Consider the following 25,439-nt stretch of genomic DNA (forward strand, 5'->3'; position numbering starts at 1 on the left):
TCTCTTTCTCCTTCTACTAATTCTTTCTTTCTACTTTTTCTCCCTTTTATTCTGAGCCGTGTGGATGAAAGGCTCTTGGTGCAACAACCAGGAGTCAGTGCTGTGCCTCTGAGGTGGGAGAGCCAACTTCAGGACACTGGTCCAAAAGAGACCTCCCAGATCCACATAGTATCAAATGGCGAAAATCTCCCAGAGATCTCCATCTCAACGTCAGCACCCAACTTCACTCAACAACCAGCAAGCTACAGTGCTGGACATCCTATGCCAAACAACTAGCAAGACAGGAACACAGCCCCACCCATTAGCAGAGAGGCTGCCTAAAATCATAATAAGTCCACAGACACCCCAAAACACACCACCAGACGTGGACCTGCCCACCAGAAAGACAAGATCCAGCCTCATCCACCAGAACACAGGCACTAGTCCCCTCCACCAGAAAGCCTACACAACCCACTGAACCAACCTTAGCCACTGGGGACAGACACCAAAACAACGGGAACTACGAACCTGCAGCCTGCAAAAAGGAGACCCCAAACACAGTAAGATAAGCAAAATGAGAAGACAGAAAAACACACAGCCGATGAAGGAGCAAGATAAAAACCCACCAGACCTAACAAATGAAGAGGAAATAGGCAGTCTACCTGAAAAAGAATTCAGAATAATGATAGTAAAGATGATCCAAAATCTTGGAAATAGAATGGACAAAATGCAAGAAACATTTAACAAGGACCTAGAAGAACTAAAGATGAAACAAACAACGATGAACAACACAATAAATGAAATGAAAAACACTCTAGATGGGATCAATAGCAGAATAACTGAGGTAGAAGAATGGATAAGTGACCTGGAAGATAAAATGGTGGAAATAACTACTGTAGAGCAGAATAAAGAAAAAAGAATGAAAAGAACTGAGGACAGTCTCAGAGACCTCTGGGACAACATGAAACACACCAACATTCCAATTATAAGACTTCCAGAAGAAGAAGAGAAAAAGAAAGGGACTGAGAAAATATTTGAAGAGATTATAGTTGAAAACTTCCCTAATATGGGAAAGGGAATAGTTAATCAAGTCCAGGAAGCACAGAGAGTCCCATACAGGATATATCCAAGGAGAAATACGCCAAGACATATATCAAGCAAACTGTCCAAAATTAAATACAAAGAAAACATATTAAAAGCAGCAAGGGAACAACAACAAATAACACAGAAGGGAATCCCCATAAGGTTAACAGCTGATCTTTCAGCAGAAACTCTGCAAGCCAGAAGGGACTGGCAGGACATATTTAAAGTGATGAAGGAGAAAAACCTGCAACCAAGATTACTCTACCCAGCAAGGATCTCATTCAGATTTGATGGAGAAATTAAAACCTTTACAGACAAGCAAAAGCTGAGAGAGTTCAGCACCACCAAACCAGCTTTACAACAAATACTAAAGGAACTTCTCTAGGCAAGAAACACAAGAGAAGGAAAAGACCTACAATAATGAACCCAAAACAATTAAGAAAATGGGAATAGGAACATACATATTGATAATTACCTTAAATATAAATGGACTAAATGCTCCCACCAAAAGACACAGATTGGCTGAATGGATACAAAAACAAGACCCATATATTTGCTGTCTACAAGAGACCCACTTCAGACCTAGAGACACATACAGACTGAAAGGGAGGGGATGGAAAAAGATATTTCATGCAAATGGAAACCAAAAGAAAGCTGGAGTAGCAATTCTCATATCAGACAAAATAGACTTTAAAATAAAGACTATATTAGAAGAGACAAAGAAGGACACTACATAATGATCAAGGGATTGATCCAAGAAGATATAACAATTGTAAATATTTATGCACCCAACATAGGAGCACCTCAATACATAAGGCAAATACTAACAGCCATAAAAGGGGAAATCAACAGTAACACATTCATAGTAGGGGACTTTAACACCCCATTTTCACCAATGGACAGATCATCCAAAATGAAAATATCTAAGAAAACACAAGCTTTAAATGACACATTAAACGAGATGGACTTCATTGATATTTATAGGACATTCCATCCAAAAGCAACAGAATACACATTTCTCCCAAGTGCTCATGGAAGATTCTCCAGGATAGATCATATCTTGGGTCACAAATCAAGCCTTGGTAAATTTAAGAAACTTGAAATCGTATCAAGTATCTTTTCCGACCACAACGCTACGAGACTAAATATAAATTACAGGAAAAGATCTGTAAAAATTACAAACACGGGGAGGCTAAACAATACACTACTTAATAACGAAGTGATCACTGAAGAAATCAAAAAATACCTAGAAACAAATGACAATGTAGACACGACGACCCAAAATCTATGGGATGCAGCAAAAGCAGTTCTAAGAGGGAAGTTTATAGCAATACAATCCTACCTTAAGAAACAGGAAACATCTTGAATAAACAACCTAACCTTGCACCTAAGGCAATTAGAGAAAGAAGAACAAAAAAATCCCCAAAGTTAGCAGAAGGAAAGTAATCATAAAAATCAGATCAGAAATAAATGAAAAGGAAATGAAGGAAACGATAGCAAAGATCAATAAAACTAAATGCTGGTTCTTTGAGAAGATAAACAAAATTGATAAACAATTAGCCAGACTCATCAAGAAAAAAAGGGAGAAGACTCAAATCAATAGAATTAGAAATGAAAAAGGAGAAGTAACAACTGACACTGCAGAAATAAAAAAGATCATGAGAGATTACTACAAGCAACTCTATGCCAATAAGGTGGACAACCTGGAAGAAATGGACAAATTCTTAGAAATACACAACCTGACAAGACTGAATCAGGAAGAAATAGAAAATATGAACAGACCAATCACAAGCACTGAAATTGAAAGTGTGATTAAAATCTACCAACAAACAAAAGCCCAGGACCAGAGGGCTTCACAGGCGAATTCCATCAAACATTTAGAGAAGAGCTAACACCTATCCTTCTCAAACTCTTCCAAAATCTAGCAGAGGGAGGAACACTCCCAAACTCATTCTACGAGGCCACCATCACCCTGATACCAAAAACAGACAAGGATGTCACAAAGAAAGAAAACTATAGGCCAATATCACTGATGAACATAGATGCAAAAATCCTCAACAAAATACTAGCAAACAGAATCCAACAGCACATTATACGGATCATACACCATGATCAAGTGGGGTTTATTCCAGGAATGCAAGGATTCTTCAATATATGCAAATCAATCAACGTGATACACCATATTAACAAATTGAAGGCGAACAACCATATGATCATCTCAATAGATGCAGAGAAAGCTTTCGACAAAATTCAACACCCATTTATGATAAAAACCCTGCAGAAAGTAGGCACAGAGGGAACTTTCCTCCACATAATAAAGGCCATATATGACAAACCCACAGCCAACATCATCCTCAATGCTGAAAAACTGAAAACATTTCCACTAAGATCAGGAACAAAACAAGGTTGCCCACTCTCACCACTCTTATTCAACATAGTTTTGGAAGTTTTAGCCACAGCAATCAGAGAAGAAAACGAAATAAAAGGAATCCAAATTGGAAAAGAAGAAGTAAAGCTGTCACTGTTTGCAGATAACATGATACTATACATAGAGAATCCTAAAGATGCTACCAGAAAACTACTAGAGCTAATCAATGAATTTGGTAAAGTAGCAGGATACAAAATTAATGCACAGAAGTCTCTGGCATTCCTATACACTAATGATGAAAAATCTGAAAGTGAAATCAAGAAAACACTCCCATTTACCACTGCAACAAAAAGAATAAAATATCTAGGAATAAACCTACCTAAGGAGATAAAAGACCTGTATGCAGAAAATTATAAGACACTGATGAAAGAAATTTAAGATGATACAAATAGATGGAGAGATATACCATGTTCTTGGACTGGAAGAATCAACATTGTGAAAATGACTCTACTACCCAAAGCAATCTACAGATTCAGTGCTATCCCTATCAAACTACCACTGGCATTTTTCACAGAAGTAGAACAGAAACTTTCACAATTTGTATGGAAACATAAAAGACCCTGAATAGCCAAAGCAATCTTGAGAACGAAATACGGAGCTGGAGGAATCAGGTTCCCTGACTTCAGACTATACTACAAAGCTACGGTAATCAAGACAGTATGGTACTGGCACAAAAACAGAAAGATAGATCAATGGAACACGATAGAAAGCCCAGAGATAAACCCACACACATATGGTCACCTTATCTTTGATAAAGGAGGCAGGAATGTACACTGGAGAAAGGACAGCCTCTTCAATAAGTGGTACTGGGAAAACTGGACAGGTACATGTAAAAGTATGAGATTAGATCACTCCCTAACACCATACACAAAAATAAGCTCAAAATGGATTAAAGACCTAAATGTAAGGCCAGAAACTATCAAAATCTTAGAGGAAAACACAGGCAGAACACTCTATGACATATATCACAGCAAGATCCTTTTTGACCCACCTCCTAGAGCAAAGCAAATAAAAACAAAAATAAACAAATGGGACCTAATGAAACTTCAAAGCTTTTGCACAGAAAAGGAACCCATAAACAAGACCAAAAGACAACCCTCAGAATGGGAGAAAATTTTTGCAAATGAAGCAACTGACAAAGGATTAATCTCCAAAATTGACAAGCAGCTCATGCAGCTCAATAACAAAAAAACAAACAACCCAATCCAAAAATGGGCAGAAGACTTAAATAGACATTTCTCCAAAGAAGATATACAGACAGCCAACAAACACATGAAAGAATGCTCAACATCATTAATCATTAGAGAAATGCAAGTCAAAACTACAATGAGATATCATCTCACACCAGTTAGAATGGCCATCATCAAAAAATCTAGAAACAATAAATGCTGGAGAGGGTGTAGAGAAAAGGGAACCCTCGTGCACTGCTGGTGGGAATGTAAATTGATACAACCACTGTGGAGAACAATAAGGAGGTTCCTTAAAAAACTACAAATAGAACTACCATATGGCCCAGCAATCCCACTACTGGGCATATACCCTGAGAAAACATAATTCAAAAAGAGTCATGTACCAAAAGGTTCATTGCAGCTCTATTTACAATAGCCCAGAGATGGAAACAACCTAAGAGTCCATCATCGGATGAATGGATAAAGAAGATGTGGCACATACATACAATGGAATATTACTCAGCCATAAAAAGAAACAAAATTGAGCTATTTGTAATGAGGTGGATAGACCTAGGATCTGTCATACAGAGTGAAGTAAGTCAGAAAGAGAAAGACAAATACCGTATGCTAACACATATATATGGAATTTAAGAAAAATAATGTCATGAAGAACCTAGGGGTAAGACAGGAATAAAGACACAGACCTACTAGAGAATGGACTTGAGGATATGGAGAGGGGGAAGGGGAAGCTGTGACAAAGTGAGAGAGAGGCATGGACATATATACACTACCAAACGTAAGGTAGGTAGCTAGTGGGAAGCAGCCGCATAGCACAGGGATATCCGCTCGGTGCTTTGTGACCGCCTGGAGGGGTGGGATAGGGAGGGTGGGAGGGAGGGAGACGCAAGAGGGAAGAGATATGGGAATATATGTATATGTATTACTGATTCACTTTGTTATAAAGCAGAAACTAACACACCATTGTAAAGCAATTATACTCCAATAAAGATGTAAAAAAAATATTAAAAATGAGAAAAAAAAATATTGAGGAAATAAGTGGTCATGGATAAGAAGATTAAATATTGTAAAGATGTAGTTCTTCCCAAATTTGTCTATAGGTTTAATGTAATTCCAATCAAATGTTTACTGGGACTTTTCAGAACTTGTTAAAAAGTTGTTCTAATTTTTTTTTCCAGAAAGATAAATAGATGATAAAAGGAAGGAAATGATTTAAATGATAATGAGAAAATAGAAATAAAATAAGAAAACATAAACCTGTAGAATTTAAACCGTATGGCACTGGAACAAGACCGGAAATACAGATCTATGTAACAGAGTATAGATGATTGAATATAGGATGTCACATTGCAAAAATAAATAACAAGAGAATAATAATTATAATTCAATTAAAAGACTGAAATCTTGCTAATTAATGGGGAATCAAATTAGATTGTAATTACAGAGCAAAAAAGCAAAATCTGGATGAATTAAAGGAGCAAGTGAAAAAGATACCTACCTACCTATAATTCTTTCCCCATTATAAACAAAGGAGAAGGAAAAAAGAAAACAGAGGTGTAGTTTCAATTGATTCACATGTAGAAAGGCTTTTAAAGTGCAGAATCAATGGAAAAAATGAAAAAAAAAGAAAATGTCTCATATATTTAATGGATAAGTAAAATTAAAATATAAGCAGACATATAAAGAGTTACTACAAATACAACAAAGTTGTTATTTGGCACTGAGGTGATTTCCAATTTTTGCTGTTATAAATAATTCAATATCAAACATCTTTGTGGATAAATAATCCATCTTTTGATTATTTCTTGAAAAGATCTCACTGGAATTGGAATTACTGGGTCAAAAAGGTGGTAATGTCTATGGTTCTTTATATACATTACACTAAGTGCTTTTCAGAAATTTTGTAGTGATTTATACTCCACTAATCAGTGTTTGTTCCAATTTCATCACAGTTTAATTGAAATAGAAAATTTTTTTTTAAATGGATAAAGAAAACTTAGCTGGCTATCATTTAAATCAAGATCAATTTGAATATTAGTGACTTTGAACATATTTTCTGTCATTCTTTGGCCATCGGTACTTCCTCTTTTGTGAACTGCAGTTCATACTCCTTTTAATACATTGCAAAGAAAGAGAAAACAGAGATGTTGAAATCAGACATATGGTAGTTCGGCTTTGCCAGTAAGCAACTGTTTTGATTTTGTGTAAGTTAATTTTTCTGAATTGCAATCTCCTTGATTCAATAATAATAATAATAACACCTATACAATGGAGTTGTTGTGAGTATCAAATGAAATAAATTAATGAGATTCAGGATGCTAATAAAAATGACTATAGTAAATATAAAAGAAAGTCATGAACTCACTTATATTGGAATGTTAGTAGTAGTTACTGATTTTAGTTATTATTTTTGTAATAATTATTATAATTATAATATATAACATATAATTATAATAATTATAATATATATATTATATATAATATATATATTATATATATTATATATATTATATATATATATTATATTATATATAATATATAATATATAATTATTATTATTTTAAGATAATTTGTATTTTATCATATGTACAATAATTAGTTTTTTGTAATGGAAAGTATTTTAAGCAAATTCATATTTTGTGAGCCTTAGATTTTTAAGCAAATTCATTATTTCTTATGCCTTAGATTTTTTTTCCTATTCATCAATATGCAGTTGGGATTACTAATACATGTACACCCTATAATACATTTTCAGGGAATTGTCAGCTTTGCAAAGATGGAATTATTTTCATAAGTGTGAGCAGCTTTAGCACACTAGGTTTTTTGTTTTTTGCGGTACGCGGGCCTCTCACTGTTGTGGCCTCTCCCGCTGCGGAGCACCGGCTCCGGACGCGCAGGCTCAGCGGCCATGGCTCACGGGCCCAGCCGCTCCGCGGCATGTGGGATCTTCCCGGACCGGGGCACGAACCCATGTCCACTGCATCGGCAGGTGGACTCTCAACCACTGCGCCACCAGGGAAGCCTCACACTAGGCATTTTTAATTTTCCAAAATATTCTTTGACTCACACAGTTATGTATTAAGTGGTATGACATTAAACAATGCACCATCTCAGAGATAAGATTTTCTGCAAGTTGTATTCATGTGAAAAGGAATGAAAAAAAAAAGTGAAGATATAATGACTATATGTAAAGGTTACACTATCCATGTTTTTTTATCAACTTACTAAAATTTGTGTCAAAATTTTTAACTTATACATTTAATTTTCATTAAATATTTATTAAGACAACAAGACATATTTCATCATCTCTGAAATGCGATAGCATATAGAATGACAGAATATAAGGCAGAAATCCTGTACCTTTTGTGTGACTCAGACCACTAAGCTTGAAGGCAGAAGTCTCTACGAGGAAGCTGTCCCAGTATGGAGCCAGGACGAGACACTTGTGCTTCCCCTGACCTAATCAAAATATAAAGAGATATTGCACTTCAATGTCACATTCAAGAGGAAAAACATCACTGGAGATTGAAATAGAATCAAAACTTCCTTCTAATGGGAAATTTCTGAGATGATCATTTTCAAAGTACATTTTAAGATGAGATTTAAATGGCATTTTTGAAGAACATATTCAACACTATTAATGATTTTCTCTATAATACTCAAAAAATATTATAAAATCAACTAATAAAGTCTTGGAATTTTAATTTAAACTATTCAAATAAAAGATATTACTGAGAGCCTGTATGACCCTACCACATAAAAATGGATTGTAGTAGTTAATATTTACACATGCGCAAATATACCTTTTGCAATGTTAATAATTTAAACTAATATATGCAAAAATCAATTTTTCAAAACGTGCTTATGGGTTACATAACATGTACTTGCTTTTAGTGCTACCATGTATAAAAAGTAAAAAGCTCTGTCAGCACAGAAATTTTTAATTTTAAATATATTGAACTAGATATCAGCTGATGCCTTGGAAAGGAATGGGAGTGTTACAACTTCTAAGAAGGGAATTATTGTAACATACAGTAAAATTGTATATATATTTACCATTTTTCCCATCAATACAACTTGTAGAAATATACCTTAAATATACAAAGGCATTATTTGCATAGCAATATTTGTATAGCAAATTATTAGCAATAATGAAAAGATCTATGCACTGGAGACTAGTTGTGTATAAACAATAGTGCAGGAAAAAAACTGAGGTACTAAAAAGTCATAAAAATCTATGAGAAAGATGTCCATTAACTATTTTACTAGGATTCCAGACATATTATTAGGTGAAGTTAGCAAGGTGCAAAAGAAATTATACAGTATCCCACCTTTGTGTAAGATAGAGGATGAAGCAGAACCATGTGTGTACATACGCATTTATTCATATATACTCATTTTTGCAAAACTACACACAGTATGGATAAATCAGAATCAAATGATGATGGTCATCTATATGATTGTTTGAGAAAGTGGTGGATGGTTGAGTTATGGGAATGAGATTTCTTTAAGTAGAACATTTTACATAGCTTTGAGTTTTGAACAATACATGTTTTACAAATTCAAAAATAAATTTAGAAAGTGTGAAAAAGCAAAGCTAAAACTGAATTCAAATTAAAAAGTAAAGAATCAATCTTTATATAAATTGACCACAAAACTATACAGAATAAAGAATTAATTAAAGAATATTTTGGCCATAGTTCTCTGACTGTTCTATTGTAGTACAATGTATTCCAGGAAGAAAAATTAACTGCAAAGATAGCTTTAGATTTAGTAGTTTCCAGTTCCTTTTTCCTTTTCTCTCTCTCTCTCTCTCTCTCTCTTTTTCTTGGTAGTTAAGAATATAGTAATTTAGAAAATATAAGGGGTATATAGGTATGATAGAGCAAATGGGTACTGAATTGATGTGTTGGGAGTGAGGTTTTTCACATGGGAGAAGAGAAAGTGAGGTGAATTGAGGAAGAACCCTATGGTGTAGGATCGGAATAGGAGGTATCAGTATGAGATAATTGTTTTTAATAATTATTTTAATAATTATACTTCTTTGTTCTGTCCCCTGAAAGGAACATCCTAGCAGCAATGAGCACATCTAGTGCCCATATCTTGGACACTAAATACCTTGTCTCTGTATAGTAAACCATTGAAAAATGCCGAATTCTAGTTTTTACAGCAAGTTGAGTGCTAGGTGAAACTAGAACATCTTATACTGCCAGAAAGTAACAAAATATTCAAAAACTAATGAAGACAATAAAAAGGACTTAGGAATTGTCTTGTAAAGCGTCCCACTGGCCAAATTTGGGAGTGCCCAAAAGAATAATAATAAAAATCCACAAAAATGAAGTAGCCCCATTCCTCCTAGGCTCCCCCTCTTACAACTAAAAATTGCCAGACATAATATACAACAGACAAGGATAGGGAGACTCTGAAATATGAAAGAAGAAGGCAGTCTACTTAGGGACCTTGGGACTTGAGGAACGACATTGTGGTGGGTTTCCAGGTTTCCATACTGCCTCTCATATATACTGGACAAGGCACTGAACAAGTCTCCAACCCAGATCAACTAAGAGGGGCAGAAAAATAAAGGGGAGGGGAGCTGATCTTCTATCTCTTGCTTGGTAGAAAGAGGTGGCACTCCAATTCTCTTGCTGGGGTAGCAGGCTGAGGGAAAGGGTAGCTAGCCAGGGTAGAGTTGAAATATTTATATATAACACAGTCCGACAATGTTCTGTCTAAAATAGACTTCTCCAAATTTAATGACATAGGTAGTTTGAAAGAAAAAGGATGATAAAAGATGTACCATGAAAATGTTAATTTTAAAAAACAAAAATGGGGCTTCCCTGGTGGCGCAGTGGTTGAGAGTCCGCCTGCCAATGCAGGGGACACGGGTTCATGCCCCGGTCCGGGAAGATCCCACATGCTGCGGAGCGGCTGCGCCAGTGGGCCGTGGCCGCTGGGCCCGCGCGTCTGGCACCTGTGCTCCGCAGCGGGAGGGGCCGCAGCGGTGAGAGGCCCGCGTACCGCAAAAAAAAAAAAAAAAAAAAAAAAAAAAAAAAAAAGGTTACATTACTATCATATAAAGCAAACTTCAGAGAAAAGAAAATTACTAGAGACAAAGAGGGGCAATACATAATTATAAAATATGCATACACCAGGAAGACATATAATACTAATGTGTCTATAACAAATAACAAAGCCTCAACGTACATGAAGCAAAATTCAATAGAGGGGAAAGAAGAAATAAATACACCATTATAGTTGTGTGATTTAATATCCCCCTCTCACCAAGTGATAGGTAAAACTACTAGTCAGAAAATCAGCAAGGATACAGAAGACCCAAATAACAAAATTAACTGAGAATTTGAATGACATATGTAAAACACTCCATAAAACAACAGCAGAATACTTATTTGTTTCAAGTCCTATGGGACATTCACCAAGAGAGACCATATACTGGGTCATAAAACAAACCTCAACAAATTTAAAGTACTCTAAATCATACAGATTGTGTTCTTTCGACCATAAGGGAATCAGTAACAGAAAGAAATAAAAAAGAAAAAGGTCTGGAACTGTCTTTTCCCAGTCTGCTCTGGCACTACTCTTTTCTTTTTTCTTTTTTTTTCCTTTTTGGCTGCATAGTAGGTCATGTGGAACTTCCCCCACCAGGGATAGAACCCATGCCCCCTGCAGTGGAAGCACAGAGTCTTAACCACTGAATCACCAGGGAAGTCCCTCTGGCACTACTCTTTGAATGAATGTCTTTTCAAAAACCATAAAAATTTGCTATAATTCAAAAATGCAGCAAACAATTTCAATAGTCTTCAATGCAAGAAGAAAAAGGAAAAGGAGTAAGAGATTATTATTTTCTATTGATATAATAGCTATGGATTTGTACAAATATTAGCTCTAGTATTTTTAATTGCTCGTTAAGAGCCACAAGTTCCTCCTAGAGATCTGGATACAGAGAAATCCAGAGAAGGAAGAGGTAGGTGTCAAAGTCATTTCTCTTAACATCTGGCTTTGTTTTTGTTTTTCCAAACTCAGGGACATTACTCAGAAATATAATGACAATGATAGAAATCAAGGAGCCTCCCCTGAATAAAGAGTGGGCCATCAAACAGTACACATGCAGTGGTCAAAGAATCATAGAATCACCAGCTAGAAGCAAGCTCAGAGATTACCTGGTACTTCCCCCAGTGTTAGGAGATACAAAAGCCAAAAAAATAAAAGTTCCTTACCCAAGGTCACACAGCTTGTGTCTTCTGAATTTAGATACCCTCACATTTTTATAAATTAAATGTTCAGTGATTAAATATGATAATGTGATGGGGATTTGAAAACAATAAATGCTGAAATATAAAAGATTAAAAAAATCCATGTATCTGTACTCGTACTTAAAAATAAAAAGAGTTGGGGGGAGGAGAGAAGCAGAGAAAAAGCTATTTTCTTTAATTTAAAAATCTCAGCTAATAAAAAATAGCAAGGATAATGGACATAATAATTAATACTGGTAGTGTATCTGAAAGGATACCAAAACCATCAAATGAAGGGTTGTAAGGGAAGAGGTTATTCACATTGTCTCAAATTATCTATTAGTTATAAAGGGAAAAGATAATCTTTACAATATAAAGATCTGGCAGACACAACCTTAACCAAGTGATTAACTTAGTATCCCTACTAATGGGACTTTGTGTCTCCGGATGTGTTGCAATGAGAAGTACACGATATGTGATATTCTTACCAAAATGTTTAATCTGAACTGAATAATGAAGAAACAAAGATAAGGTAAATCAAAGTACATCAATGCAGTGTAACATTATGGAGCTGTAAATATATTTAGGTAGTTTTTTATGTCTTAATATATGACTTCCAAGATATGCAATATGAAACAAAGACAAAGAAATTTTTGTACAGAAAAAAAAAAAAAGAAATCCATAACATGCAATATTCCACAAGACAACTGGCCTGGACTCTCCAAAATACCAATATCATAAAAGACAAAACAAGGTAGAAGGGAATTTTTAGATTAAATGAGATGTAAGAGATTGGAAACCAAATGTAACGAATAATCCTTGATTGAATCCCAGACTGGAAAAAAGATAACATTTTTAAAAGTTATAAGGAACATTTTTGGGACAATTGGAGAAGTTTTACTGTGGATATTTAATATTTTAAAAATATTAATGTATCTAGGTTAAATCTTAGTGTATGATAATGGCATTGCAATTATGTTGGAGAAAGTCCTTTTTCTAAGGCCATACATACTTTAGAGACGAAATTATATGTCTACAGATAGAGACAGGATATAAAGCAAGTTCCCCAAAAGTTAACAATTGATGAAATAGATGAATCTGTATGAAAAATATAGGACTATTCATTGTACTATGCTCTTCTGTAGGTGTGACATTTTTCAAAATAAAAAGTTTTGTTTTGTGGGGAGGGGACTAAAGACTAAATGCAAAAAAAAATTCCTACAGCTTTAATTAAATGGAAGCACATTTTGTTATCTTTAAAATGAGATTTGTGCAAGTTGAACTACTGGGTCATGGGGGAAACATTATAAATTATAGTTAATTCTCTATGGAAAGGAGATAAGCTTTACTGACATTGAATATATGAGGTGATGATGCTATATGTAAATATTTCACAAGTAAATATGCATACATTGAAGTGAATGCTGAAAAACATTTACTAATTGAGGTGTATGATATTAAAATATATTTCAAGACCATTGTGTAAAGAGCAATATTTCTGAAAGTACTGTCTTCTGACAACCTACACTGGAATAACTTGTGATGGTAGGGTCTTACCCCAGACATAATGAATCAGAATAACTGTGAACCTGAGAATCTAAATTTTGGTAAGTTTCCAATTACTGCTTACTGAATTTTGAAAGCTACTAAGTGAGAAAAAAGGAATTCCAAATATTAAGGCTCCCAAACAGTATCTAAAAATAATTAAAGTAATTATAAGCAAGTTGAATCTCAGATTACTTGTCTGAAAAGTGGCTATAACAATAATTTCACATCTACTTTTCCATAGTATGAGTGTTAGCTATTTGTTATGAGCAAACTAAGACAAATAATCCAATGAAACTAAGGTATAAATAGACTGTTATATATTTGATACTCCAACTTTCCTGCCCACCAATCTCAAATCTCCCAGTGATGTTTATTAATTCAAATATTTAAATAGACTATCTGAATTTGGGAGTGATTTTGAGAGCGTGGGACTTTTTCTTACACCTATTTATCTCTCTTATGTATTAAGCTATGCACACCTTGACTGGCAATGTACAATGATCACTACATATTTAACATAAATATTTATTCAACTCTGGAGGTACTTCAGATAAGATTCAGAGGCCTCCAAGGGCAAGATTTTCATAAACTAATTCAAACATGTGAAATCAAATGCACTGGGTATTGCCTCTCCACATCCCGTAAGTGTGATTAACTTATCGTAACTGTGTTATATTGTTTATTACTATATTACTAGTGAACACCATGGTCATAATCAACCTGAGTCAACAACAATTCAACAGAGTACCTTGTTTATATTTTATCAACCCTCAGAATGGAAGTTGATATTTGTAAAACTAATATGTTAACTGGTATGCACACCTTTATCCCTGCTGTTATTCTGTTTTGCTCTTCAATAAAACTACTAATGTCTGGAAAAGAATCCACTTATACTTAAACATTTGAATCAAATCACTAATATTGCATTTAAATTTGTATTAAGTAAAAGATCAAATAATCTCAAGACTACAGCTACTTTAACAGAAATAATCAAAACAACTACTCTGCATACATCTATTACTGCTTCATTCATTTATGCAACTTTTAGGTATATAACCTATAGTGATATTTCACAAGTAGAATACCACACAAAATCAAAATACAATGTGTATAAATTTTTGTGTGTATGTATATCCCACACATGAGGTAGCTTTGAAATGTGCATATGACAGTTTTCAGCACAAAACAGATGCTCAATAAACAGTGACTGAATATTCAACTCCTGCTTTATCAATATACATGCCAACACTGAAATACTCATTTAGTTAGAAGCAAATCTATGAGTTAATATAACCCCTGCCATTAGCAAGCATATAAAGTAGCAGGTGTGGAATATGGTTATATGAACAAGGGCACACACATACATATAATAGAGATGGGTCCTTAAATTCTTAATGTATACACTGGGCCCTAATTTCTAATGTTTCAACTCAGATGCTTGCTTCCCATTCACAGCTACCTTCCCTGTTTCCACTTTTACTTCCAGCTAAGTAGGAAGGAAACTTAACAGTAGGGGGCTGGGGTGGAGGGCATAATTACTGACGAGAGAGGATTGTGGGAATTGAGTCCATGGATACCAGTCGCTGAGGAAGGGAAAATGTCCTGGCCGAATAAGGCAGCCAAGATGGGAAATCCAAACATATGTGAGCTAGGGTCTGATGGCAATGTTAAAAAGAGAAAGGAGAGTCCTGAAGAGCTGAAAAAATGTGAAATGAGTGGTAGTCAGGGGCATTTCTTGACGTCCTTTGATAGGATGCAGGGAGGCCTCTTTCCCTGAGATCCGGGGGGAGGAAGCAAAAAGAAGGGCAAGTGCCTTTCTTTAGAGGCTTATCAGTATGGGGCTTTTATTTATTTATTTTTAATTTATTTTATTGAACTATAGTTGATTTACAATGTTGTGTTAATTTCTGCTGTACAGCACAGTGATTCAGTTATACGTATATATACATTCTTTTCATATTCTTTTCCATTATGGCTTATCACAGGATATTGAATATACTTCCCTGTGCTATACGGTAGAACCTTGTTGTTTATCCATTCTATATATAATAGTTTGCATCTGCTAATCCAGTATGGGGCTTTTAAAGCACCATCTGTAAGCAGACAACTTAGAAAGACTGTGAGGTGGTCCTGGAGAAGATGAGTTCAAGAACCTGTTCCATCACTTACCCACTGCATGGCTTTAGGAAATTTCTAAGCCTCAGGTTCCACATTGAAAAAACTCCAAGAGTCTTTTTGTAAAGATTGGGTATAGTCACATTTATAGAGCTTAAGTGTGGTACATAGTGGATGCATAACAAATCCTAGTTTTCTACGCTATTTGAAAGCTTTTCTGTAGCATTCTGGTCCTCATGGGACTCATTAATGGTGTGCTTTGGACACATCTCTAGTATTCTCCAGGTGTTTAGGCCATCTCCTCTCTAGCCTCCCTATCTCATTACTTTTTTAAGTTGGCATAGATTCAGATATGAATAGATCCCTCAAATATAATATTTTTGATACCTTTCCTTGCATAATGGTCAACTGAAAGAATGTATAGATAACACACAGTAGAATTAAAAGATTAAATAGAATTTAAAGATAATAAATAGATTATCTGAATATCAAAGGGCAATATATCTGAGAGAAGTGATTAAAATGAAAACAGCCAAGATAGCAGAAGAAAAGACGTTAGAGAATTGGGCAATATAAAAGTTTTGATGATGAGTTTACAATTCTAAAAATGTTGCCTTCTGGGAAAAACAGTGACTTTTGAAAGATATCTTCATCTATATATCTTAAATATCTATAAAGTCTGTCTGTCTATCTATCTGAAAGAGAGATGAGGAATGCAGGATCTGAAATACTGTGGGATCTCTCACACGCATCAACTACTCTCTTGGGGCTATATTGAGTCTTCCTATCAACCTCCCTAAGGGGATTCTGTGAATTATGTAGCATCTGCAGGAACATTTACATGTTCTTTTGAAAGACAGCAAGGTATTCCATCGTCCTATCATGAAATAATTTTAAGACATTTACAAATATTTAAATGAGAAGGTATTAATGTAGTACTTTCTCTAATGAGTATTTTTGGCATATGTGTTAAATATTTTTATTCTTCTTGTCAGTCATATTTCCTTGTGGCCCTTCAACAATTCAGGTCAAATTATGAGGCCAGGTTGCCAAGAAATATGATTACAAGAAGACGTGTACATGGTGGCTAGAAAAAAAAATAAGTCCACAAAAGAAAGAAGGAGGAGGTTATGACAGAGTGACAGAGAGACTCCATCACCAAGAAAAGGAAAGGAGGAATCTTTTCATAAACTAATGGAGAAAGTGGAAGAGAGAAAGATATCAGAGGTCAGTGTCTTTCTTATTCCCCAGACTCCATGGGTTGAAGGAAGAAGGGGGAGAACCTGAAAGTCTAAACATTCACCCGAGAGAGTGAGTTTACTTAAAAAAGACTGTTTTAAACTACAAGAGACTAATACATTTTTAATTATCAAGCTTACTCTTTTTTCCTGTTACATAGTAGAAAAAATTTTTGACCAATTAAAGAAAATTAAGAAGCCACAAATTATTTCAGTTTATTTTAATGTTAAAATATTGACCCAATATGCTTTTATAACACTCTTATAGCTATGCAGCTGCCTTGAAAATTCCATTCCCTGGAAAGTTCCATTAATCAGCCTTGTGTGTTCCCACACCAGGAATTCTAAGCCCTACAACTGGTACAAAGTTTACAAACACATATTTTCTTGGCGCCTACCTAAATTTGTGTTTTCCAATTCCAGCCAAATACAATACCTTTTCTATTTGAATTTTGTCAGTTCCATCTTCCTTTCCCTCCAGCAGTTATTTCAACCCACTGTGCCACTCTTCAAATCTCTTACTGTATCTCCTTTTCTAAGCAGATGAAAATATAAATCCAACTGCTCTTAATTCCAAAGCCCCTCTACTACCTACAATTTATCTACATTCACATTTGTTTTAGCTTACCTCCACCTGTTCAAAAGTAGAAATGCCCCTGCTGTTCATAGCTCTTCCTTCTAACTCAACCCTAATACCAGTCCTCCCAGAGCCTTGGCCCATCGGTTAAACCCTATGTCCTTTATAGCTTTAACTCTTTCTCAACCCTGGCTTCTTCCTTCTGCTTATATATATGCTCAAGTCTCTTCCACATTAAAATACTGACTTCCTTGAGCCTGCAGTCAAGTTTTACTAAACAGCATGTCTCTCCTTCTCATCATAGCCAGAGTATTCATAAGGGAATTTTACATGAGATGACATTATGTTCTTAATTTTTCTTATTTCATACCACAAGCATGAAGAGATGATCAGGAAAGATGAGAACTCTAACAGGTAAATGATAGTGTTCAGCTTCAGCATTAATAAAAAACAGAAAATTTGCAATGATGATAAGATACAATTTTCCCACAATGAGACTGCTGGAAATTAAGGAGAATGATGATACTCAGGGCTTACAAGGTTCAAGAAAATAAGTAGTTATGTCTGTAATATACTCCTGATGGCAGCATGAAGTGCAATAGGATAACCATTCAGGAGAATAAATTGGTTACTTATATAAAAAACCTTAACATATGTGTTCCTTTTAGCCCTGAAATTGAACTTTATAAAATGGATCACTGTAGTTGTAGCAGTAGTTGTAATTTTAGTAAAAGTAGTAAAAATAGTTGAAAAGTTAAAATTATTAATGTTCAACATTACATTTAAAATGTGTTTCAGAAAACTTATAATGAGTTGATTTTTATTTCAGACCCACATTATTTGGTCATTTAATACAAAGTGATCAAACATTTCACACAATTGAATTTAAAAACATGCATCTTCAATATGACACGAAAAAAGGAACAAGCTTGGTTGGAGCCAAAATTTAATCTAAATACGCTATTTATATAGAAAAGGGGCAAAGGAAACAAAATTAGAACACTGGAATTTTTATAAACTTTGAGGAATAAACATTGGCATATTTGAGTGATATCATAAGAATTGTACAAATTTACTGACTTACATATTCAGCTTTCCAGATAAAATTAGAAGAATTTGACTTGGTATACAGATTCCTAATTTCTGATCCTGGAGTTTAGAGTTGTGATTTTGGCCATGATACTTCATCTCTTACATGTATGCTTTCTCTTTAATAAAATGATGTTGTTGAACTAACAGATCCCTGAAGTGTCCACTACCTCTAAAATGCTTGGACTCTATAATAGAATAAGTGTGATTAATAATTACAAAATGGGTTTCCCTGGTGGCACAGTGGTTAGGAATCCACCTGCCAATGCAGGGGACACGGGTTCAAGTCCTGGCCCGGGCAGATCCCACATGCCGTGGAGCAGCTAAGCCCGTGCACCACAACTACCGAAGCCTGCACACTGTGCTCCACAATAAGAGAAGCCACTGCAATGAGAAGCCCGCACACCGCAATGAAGACCCAACGCAGCCAAAAATAAATAAATTAAAAAAAAATTACAAAATAACATATGTAAAGTAAAAGAAAAACAACTTACCTATTAGTATGATATCGATTAAAACATCTTCTTTGGTGGGATTTTGGAAAGGTATAAGAACAGGTGATTGAAGACGAAGGTATGTGGTCATTCTTTCTATTTCTAGAGGCTGGGGGAATAGTCCTATTCCAGAGATGTAGAATATCCATTCTTTAAACTATATAAAGATAAACATCCATAACATATATGTACTAATTACATACTTTTTATTTGTACCACTTAATAAATATAGTACACATAAAAATTTTGGCAGATAAGTTTTTTGTTAATATTTAACATGCACTGTTTTTATCTTTCCTTCCTTTTCCAAATTCCTTTTGATTTTATTGAAAAATCAATGTGTTTTTACACTGAAAAAAAGGCAAAAGGCCAATGTTCAAATATTAAACATATTTCAATACATACAAGGTTACTGATAATAACATAAAAGAGAAAATTTAATGAAAGCCATGCATTTCTGCTCAAGATTTTTAAAAAAATCAATTTGTCTAACAAACTGGGTACTAAATGCTCTATGAAGTTTCCAAAATATTTATCACAGGAAGGCAAAGAAGGTGAGACACAGATTGCAGTCCCATTAAAAAGAAGTGTATACAACTTATTGCCATATTATTAACGCCCATCATCTAGTACAGTGTATGTTTTATCACATGATATGAAAAAATGGCTCAAAAATTATATGAAGAAGATTGAATGTGGCCATTGTTCTTATCTGTGTTTCAAAAGCCTGCAAAGCTCTGTTTGAAAATGTTCCGTTTGTATTCATTTGGAATAAAAGTCCCTTGAGACTCTGTTCTACACTGAACACTTTGCTAATGTTACCGATGAATGACGAGGTCATTAACCAAAAACCAGCGAACAATGTCCTGGTTTATCACCTCTCAAACTACATAGATGTTTCTAAGCTTAAGTTCCAATAAAAAGAGGGAAACTTGCTTTGTTTCCAAAGTAGGATGGGTGGTGACAGGAAATTTATAAAATTCTATCTCAGTAAGTGAGGATGAAAAGGCAAGTTTTATCTGCATATGTCTTCAAATGACTGTATTACTTTTAGTTAGAGAGTCTACAAGCATAAATTCACTATATTTTCACTTATGATGTCTGAACTTGATCACACGTAATTGACTGCCTGGAATCAAATGTCAGGGTTCAATTATAGTAACAACTGTTTTATGTAAATTACTTGCTTTTTGGCTATTTTATAAAATAAAGCATGAATGACAGAAATTAGGTTAATTTAAACCACTGGAAATAAGCCAAACTACAAAAACAAGAAGGTCATGTTTTCGTGTTTTGCCAAGTGGCCTGGAATACTGGAGGTTCTAAGTTAAACCATTTCCTACCATTCCTGGACACTAGTATCCAACAATTACCCTGGCATTGCTTACATTATCCACCTGGGTTCACAGAGGGAAATTAAAAAGTACCCCAGGGAACATATGCATTAAAAAAAAGGTAACATTTTTAGTCCATCTTCATCTCAAACTTCTTTGAAAGGAGACAGAGTAAAACAATTAAAGATCCAATCTCAATGTTTCTGAAAGAAGAAACAAGTGGAGGTAAAAGACAGTAGATCTGGCTTGCACACTGAGTAGAGCTCAAGGGCATTCGAGCTTGCTAAGAATCAAGAGAGTCTGCCATAGACACAGGCTGCAAGGACCATAGACACATGCTGGGTAATAAAATCACTCTGATTTTATCTCTTTTTCCTTTATTTTCACTGTTCTGACCTTTAGATGCAGTGAGTCCCACATCAAGTATAAATGAAATAAATAATGGCAACTATTTGAAAATAAAAATGAAACGACTGAAAACCAAGAGAAAATCTCAGAACATAATGTTTGATATCAGAGAAGGCCTGTTTATCACATTTACTGCTTACTATTGTTCCTCTTATCCTGTTATGCAGTAACAATCTCATTGAGAGATTGTGGTAGCATATTATGAGTTTATGATATTTGCAGTTGTGATGCCCTAACCAAATTAATCTCAGGATTCAAAATCTATACAAACAACTTTAGCCTAAAGTTAGATTTTTTACAATGCAGAGTTATTCACATGGATACAAACTGGAAACAAATGAAACAAATAATAAACCTTAGCCATTTCCTTAAGTTCAGCAAAGAGTCATATTCAGAAATAGTTAAAACTTATCCTACAAGCACCACCACACTAGATTTTTGATTAATCAGCTACTCAGTTGTGTGTGTTAGTTCAGATATATTTATCAGTGAAATCAAGAGAGGGACAGAAATCTGTGTGAGTTTTTCCCTAGTGGTTAACCTAAACTGCAAACTTTCAGACTTAGAAAAGTAAGCCCTAAAATTTTCTTCTTAAAAATATCTTCTTTAGATGCTTACACATACATAATATATACTGCATTTTCAAAAGTTCATTCAATTAATACTTTGGGATAAACCAGTTTTGCCTGCAAAGAATGTCAACTAGATGAATTAAAAGAAGAGGAAGACCTGAATTATTCAGGGATAGAAAGGAAAAAAAAAATTAAAGGCAAAAAAATAAAAAGAAAAGGCAAGAAAAACCACAAAGGTTAGGGCAACACATTGAAAAGGTTGAAGCGGTCTGGACTCAGTAGCTAAAAGAATGAATTACTGACTTAAGTCTAACCAGAGATAAAGCCTTGGAGATTTGCTACAACTTGGAAGGAGAGGCTTAGAGTGACTGAAATCAAGCCCCAGTGTTAAAGTGACTGACAAAAAGGTTTGAGTGGATTACTTACTTGTTTGAGTTCTTTTGTATTTGATAAAGAATTTTGAGTTCAGCCTCTAGGCTAGGATTTTCTAAATCTATTAAGATGGAGAACTGATCACTATCCTGCTGATGTGCCAGACCACCTTGAGTAGATGTAATTTCCACCAGAAATGCAAGCAACTAAGTTATCTCCAAGAATTAAGATGAAAGGCCTGACCCTGCTATGAAGCAATGATTTAAAAGATCAGCTGTGTTAAAATTATTTTTGTGAAAGAAAATCTCTCTACTATACCTGCCCTTCTTTATGAGAAGGATTACTGGTTTGTCTGTTTTCTTTAATATCTTTGAAAGTCAAGCATACTTCCATAGTATTGCTTCAGGTCATGTATAAGTCAGTAATCGTGTAAAAAATTTATTAGCCTCAAAAACTTTTTTCTAAATTACACATTTTGGGGGAAAAAGAGGGTACTTCAGTTACATACAGGCCTTGCACTGACATAGGAACCCCTGTATTATATTTGATTTCACTCCCTCCCAGATGGCAGGATTTTGTAAGCTCCTTGGTGTCCCATAGGATATAAAGTATATACCTCGATTTACTTTACTCCCGCATCAACACCTGAAGAAGTAAAAAATAATAATAACTGTAAAATTTATGAAAAATTTTCATTGGCAGTAAGAGAGTTATGCCTAGGCATTCTGTCAGTAGCTGTAAGAACAGTCATGAAGACGGGTTGAAGCCAGATGTCCTGGGTTCAGGTCTGAGTTCGACCTCCTACTAGCTGCCTGGTCTTAATTTCTGTGTCTCATATTCCTGATCCATATAATGGGGTTGGCCATACTTCTTCCATAGGACTCTGGACAATGAATTGAAATAATTCTTAGAATGGCATGTAGCGAGTCTAGAGATACTTAAAAAATATTTTTTTAAATTCTTATTATTCAGATGAAAACAGAGTGAAAAAAATAACACAGCACTTGCAAGATTACATTTTATACAGTTTTATATTTAAGTTCATGAAAATTTGAGTAAGAAAATCCAAGTCAGAAAATTAACATAAATGCTAGCAATTTGGCATTTACATTAAAGTCCTTACATTTTAAATCTGGGTGTATATTCTCTTTCAGTCAAGTGATCTAAGGATTTAAAAATGCCTTCTTAAATGCCTGCACATACATAATGCATACTGTATTTTCAAAAGTTCATTTAAATAATAATTTACAATAAATGTGTTTTGCTTGCAAAGATGTCAAGTGGACAAATTAGATTTACTTGTGTATTGACTTTAAAATTTAATTAACTTGTCTTGGTCCAAGAATACTCTATTGTACCTGAGCACAGTGGAAGGTGACAGAAGTCTGATGACCAGCTCATCCAAGAGCAGAAGGACGAAAGTGAACAGATATGTCTTTGGTGGAGTGAGGTGGTGTGATCAGCTGTGTAAATTAAGAAACAAGAAAGAGAAACAAAAATCAATACTTTTGTTTGAGTCAGCATCTTTGTGTGCTAGGTGTATACCAGGTTGATGTTCATGTGATTAACGTGTTGCCTTATACACATTAACCATTCTCAGTATGCCTGCTTGGGGAATATTGGTGAAACAGCCCATAGTAAACTGTTTATTAGTGCTCACACAATGTTCTTCCCCCAGACAATGACCACATCGACCAATAAAAGGAAATCAGGATGAATTTTGTAATCTGAGTTGGAATCCCCAATAATAGAAATGTACATTTTATTTAAAGAACCCATAGCTTATTATCCATCCCAAAATACATGTCAAACCACTGGGAACCTAACTTGCAGTGTTGGCGAGGTCAAAAGAAATGAACTGAGTCTAAGTGCAGATGTAAGACATGCTTCTTTATTGTACAATGAAGTTTTTCTTTGTCCTATTACATAGACCCTCAAGGTGTGACCTGCTAGAATAACTTGAGTCTGAAATGTATTAATCTGAGTTACCTCTTTAGAGATTGTGAAAGAAGCTAGAAACTCCATCATAATATAATGAAGGCTTGAAGATCTTAAGTAATCAAAAAGCTACACTGTGAATAATGTAATATTTATTATCAACCCTTATAGAATGACAGAATGAGTGGCACATTTGAGAAGTAAGTCAATTATTTTTTCACTAATGTATTTTGCCAGATAACTTTTGAAAAAGGACACTTGCAATTTGGCAAACTCATTCAATCTTTGTAGAATACAGCACTTGCTCTTCAATAAACTCTGAAAACGACCATAAAAAAAATACAAACTTAATTTTAGAACAGAGTTACCTCCTTATTATACATGTGGTTCATCTACAGCAAATATTTTTTATCTCAGGCTGCGTGTCCCTCTGATACTTCATTATCAGTTTTGACATTATCAGTTAATGCATATTTAAGGAGTTCAAATTAATATCAGAATTAACTTTAGCAAAGAAAAAAAACAGAAAAGTTGCAGTTCATATGTTCTTTCAATTTAGCAAATGTGACAAAAATATTTCTCTCCCTCCCCCCATACATATATAAAAGAAATCAACCATTTCATCGGAAAAATGTATACTATATTAACTTAGATTTTTAACTCTAGTTCTACCACTGACTAATCATGTGGTTTAAATATTTTAGCCTCTCTGGCCTCAAATTCCTTTTCTATAAATATATGTCAGAGGCATGTGGTGAAAACTGAGGTAGTGTATACAACCAAGCAATAACTCAATTCCTTTATTTCCACCTAAAATTTACTGAAAAATGCATCTCCCCTGGTTTCAAGGAAAAAAAGATAAACACGGTTGGATGGAATTTAACTGTAGCAAACCTACTGGTTTAGTGTAATGGGATATATAAATAATATGTTAAACATATCAGCTTTTGAAACTTAAAAACATTTTATTACAAGCAAGTGTCATCAGCAGTACCAATTCCCATGTTTGAACTTACACTAGATCCTAGTTCAAGAGGGAAAGATATTCTTGCGACAGTTAGGTAAACTGAAATTTGGACAGGATATTAGATGATGGAGGAGACTAATATGCTCTTAAGAAATATAATCTAAAGTATTTACTGTTAAAATAGCATCTATAATTTACCTTTAAACTGAATAGTAAGAAGTGTAAGAGAGAAAAGAGAGGAAAAAATGTAACGAATTGTTACTATAAGAACCAAGATAGAAGGTATAAGTTTGTGCATTGTATTATTCTTTCCACTTCTGTTATCTTTTTGAAATTTCTCATAATATATAGATGGAGGACAGTAAATTTTTAATATCATTATTTGCCTTGATAATCAATCTATGCTTACTTATTGAAGCATTTACAGGTAATCATCAATATTTAAAAATCCTTACCTATGTAAACATGAATATTACACAACAAAACCAGGAATAAAGTTATATATACATATCTATATAAAGTATATACATATATATATATAATATACTTTCCATTTATTACCATTACCATTAATGTATGTTCCTATTTGTTCTATAACATATAATAGTATTTTTCTCACCTGTAAATTTATTTTTGAGTTGTTTCCAAATATTAATTGCATATTCTGTGGTCAATAATATTTGATAAGTGTACAAAAGAATGAATGGACTAGAAAACCATGGTTGGAAATGTTAAAGCCGAGACCATCTTTTTCATTATGCAACGTTAAGATGGCATCTGTAATACAATGCATTTGTTTTCCCTTGGACCACAGTTTACATTCTCTGTAAAAGTAGTGATACGAAGGATATGAAAACACC

General features: G+C 34.4%; 1 protein-coding gene across 1 annotated transcript in view; it reads right to left on the reverse strand.

Annotated features, from left to right (window-relative positions):
* Window positions 1-25,439, reverse strand: part of CFAP47 (cilia and flagella associated protein 47) — a 509,799-nt gene that overhangs the window by 71,179 nt on the left and 413,181 nt on the right. Inside the window, 3 exon segments of the mRNA XM_060137366.1 lie at window positions 8,038-8,136; window positions 18,989-19,145; window positions 23,033-23,137. Of these exon segments, the coding sequence (XP_059993349.1) occupies window positions 8,038-8,136; window positions 18,989-19,145; window positions 23,033-23,137 (361 nt within the window).

This window comes from Lagenorhynchus albirostris, chromosome X (assembly GCF_949774975.1).
Source record: "Lagenorhynchus albirostris chromosome X, mLagAlb1.1, whole genome shotgun sequence".
Lineage (NCBI taxonomy): Eukaryota > Metazoa > Chordata > Mammalia > Artiodactyla > Delphinidae > Lagenorhynchus > Lagenorhynchus albirostris.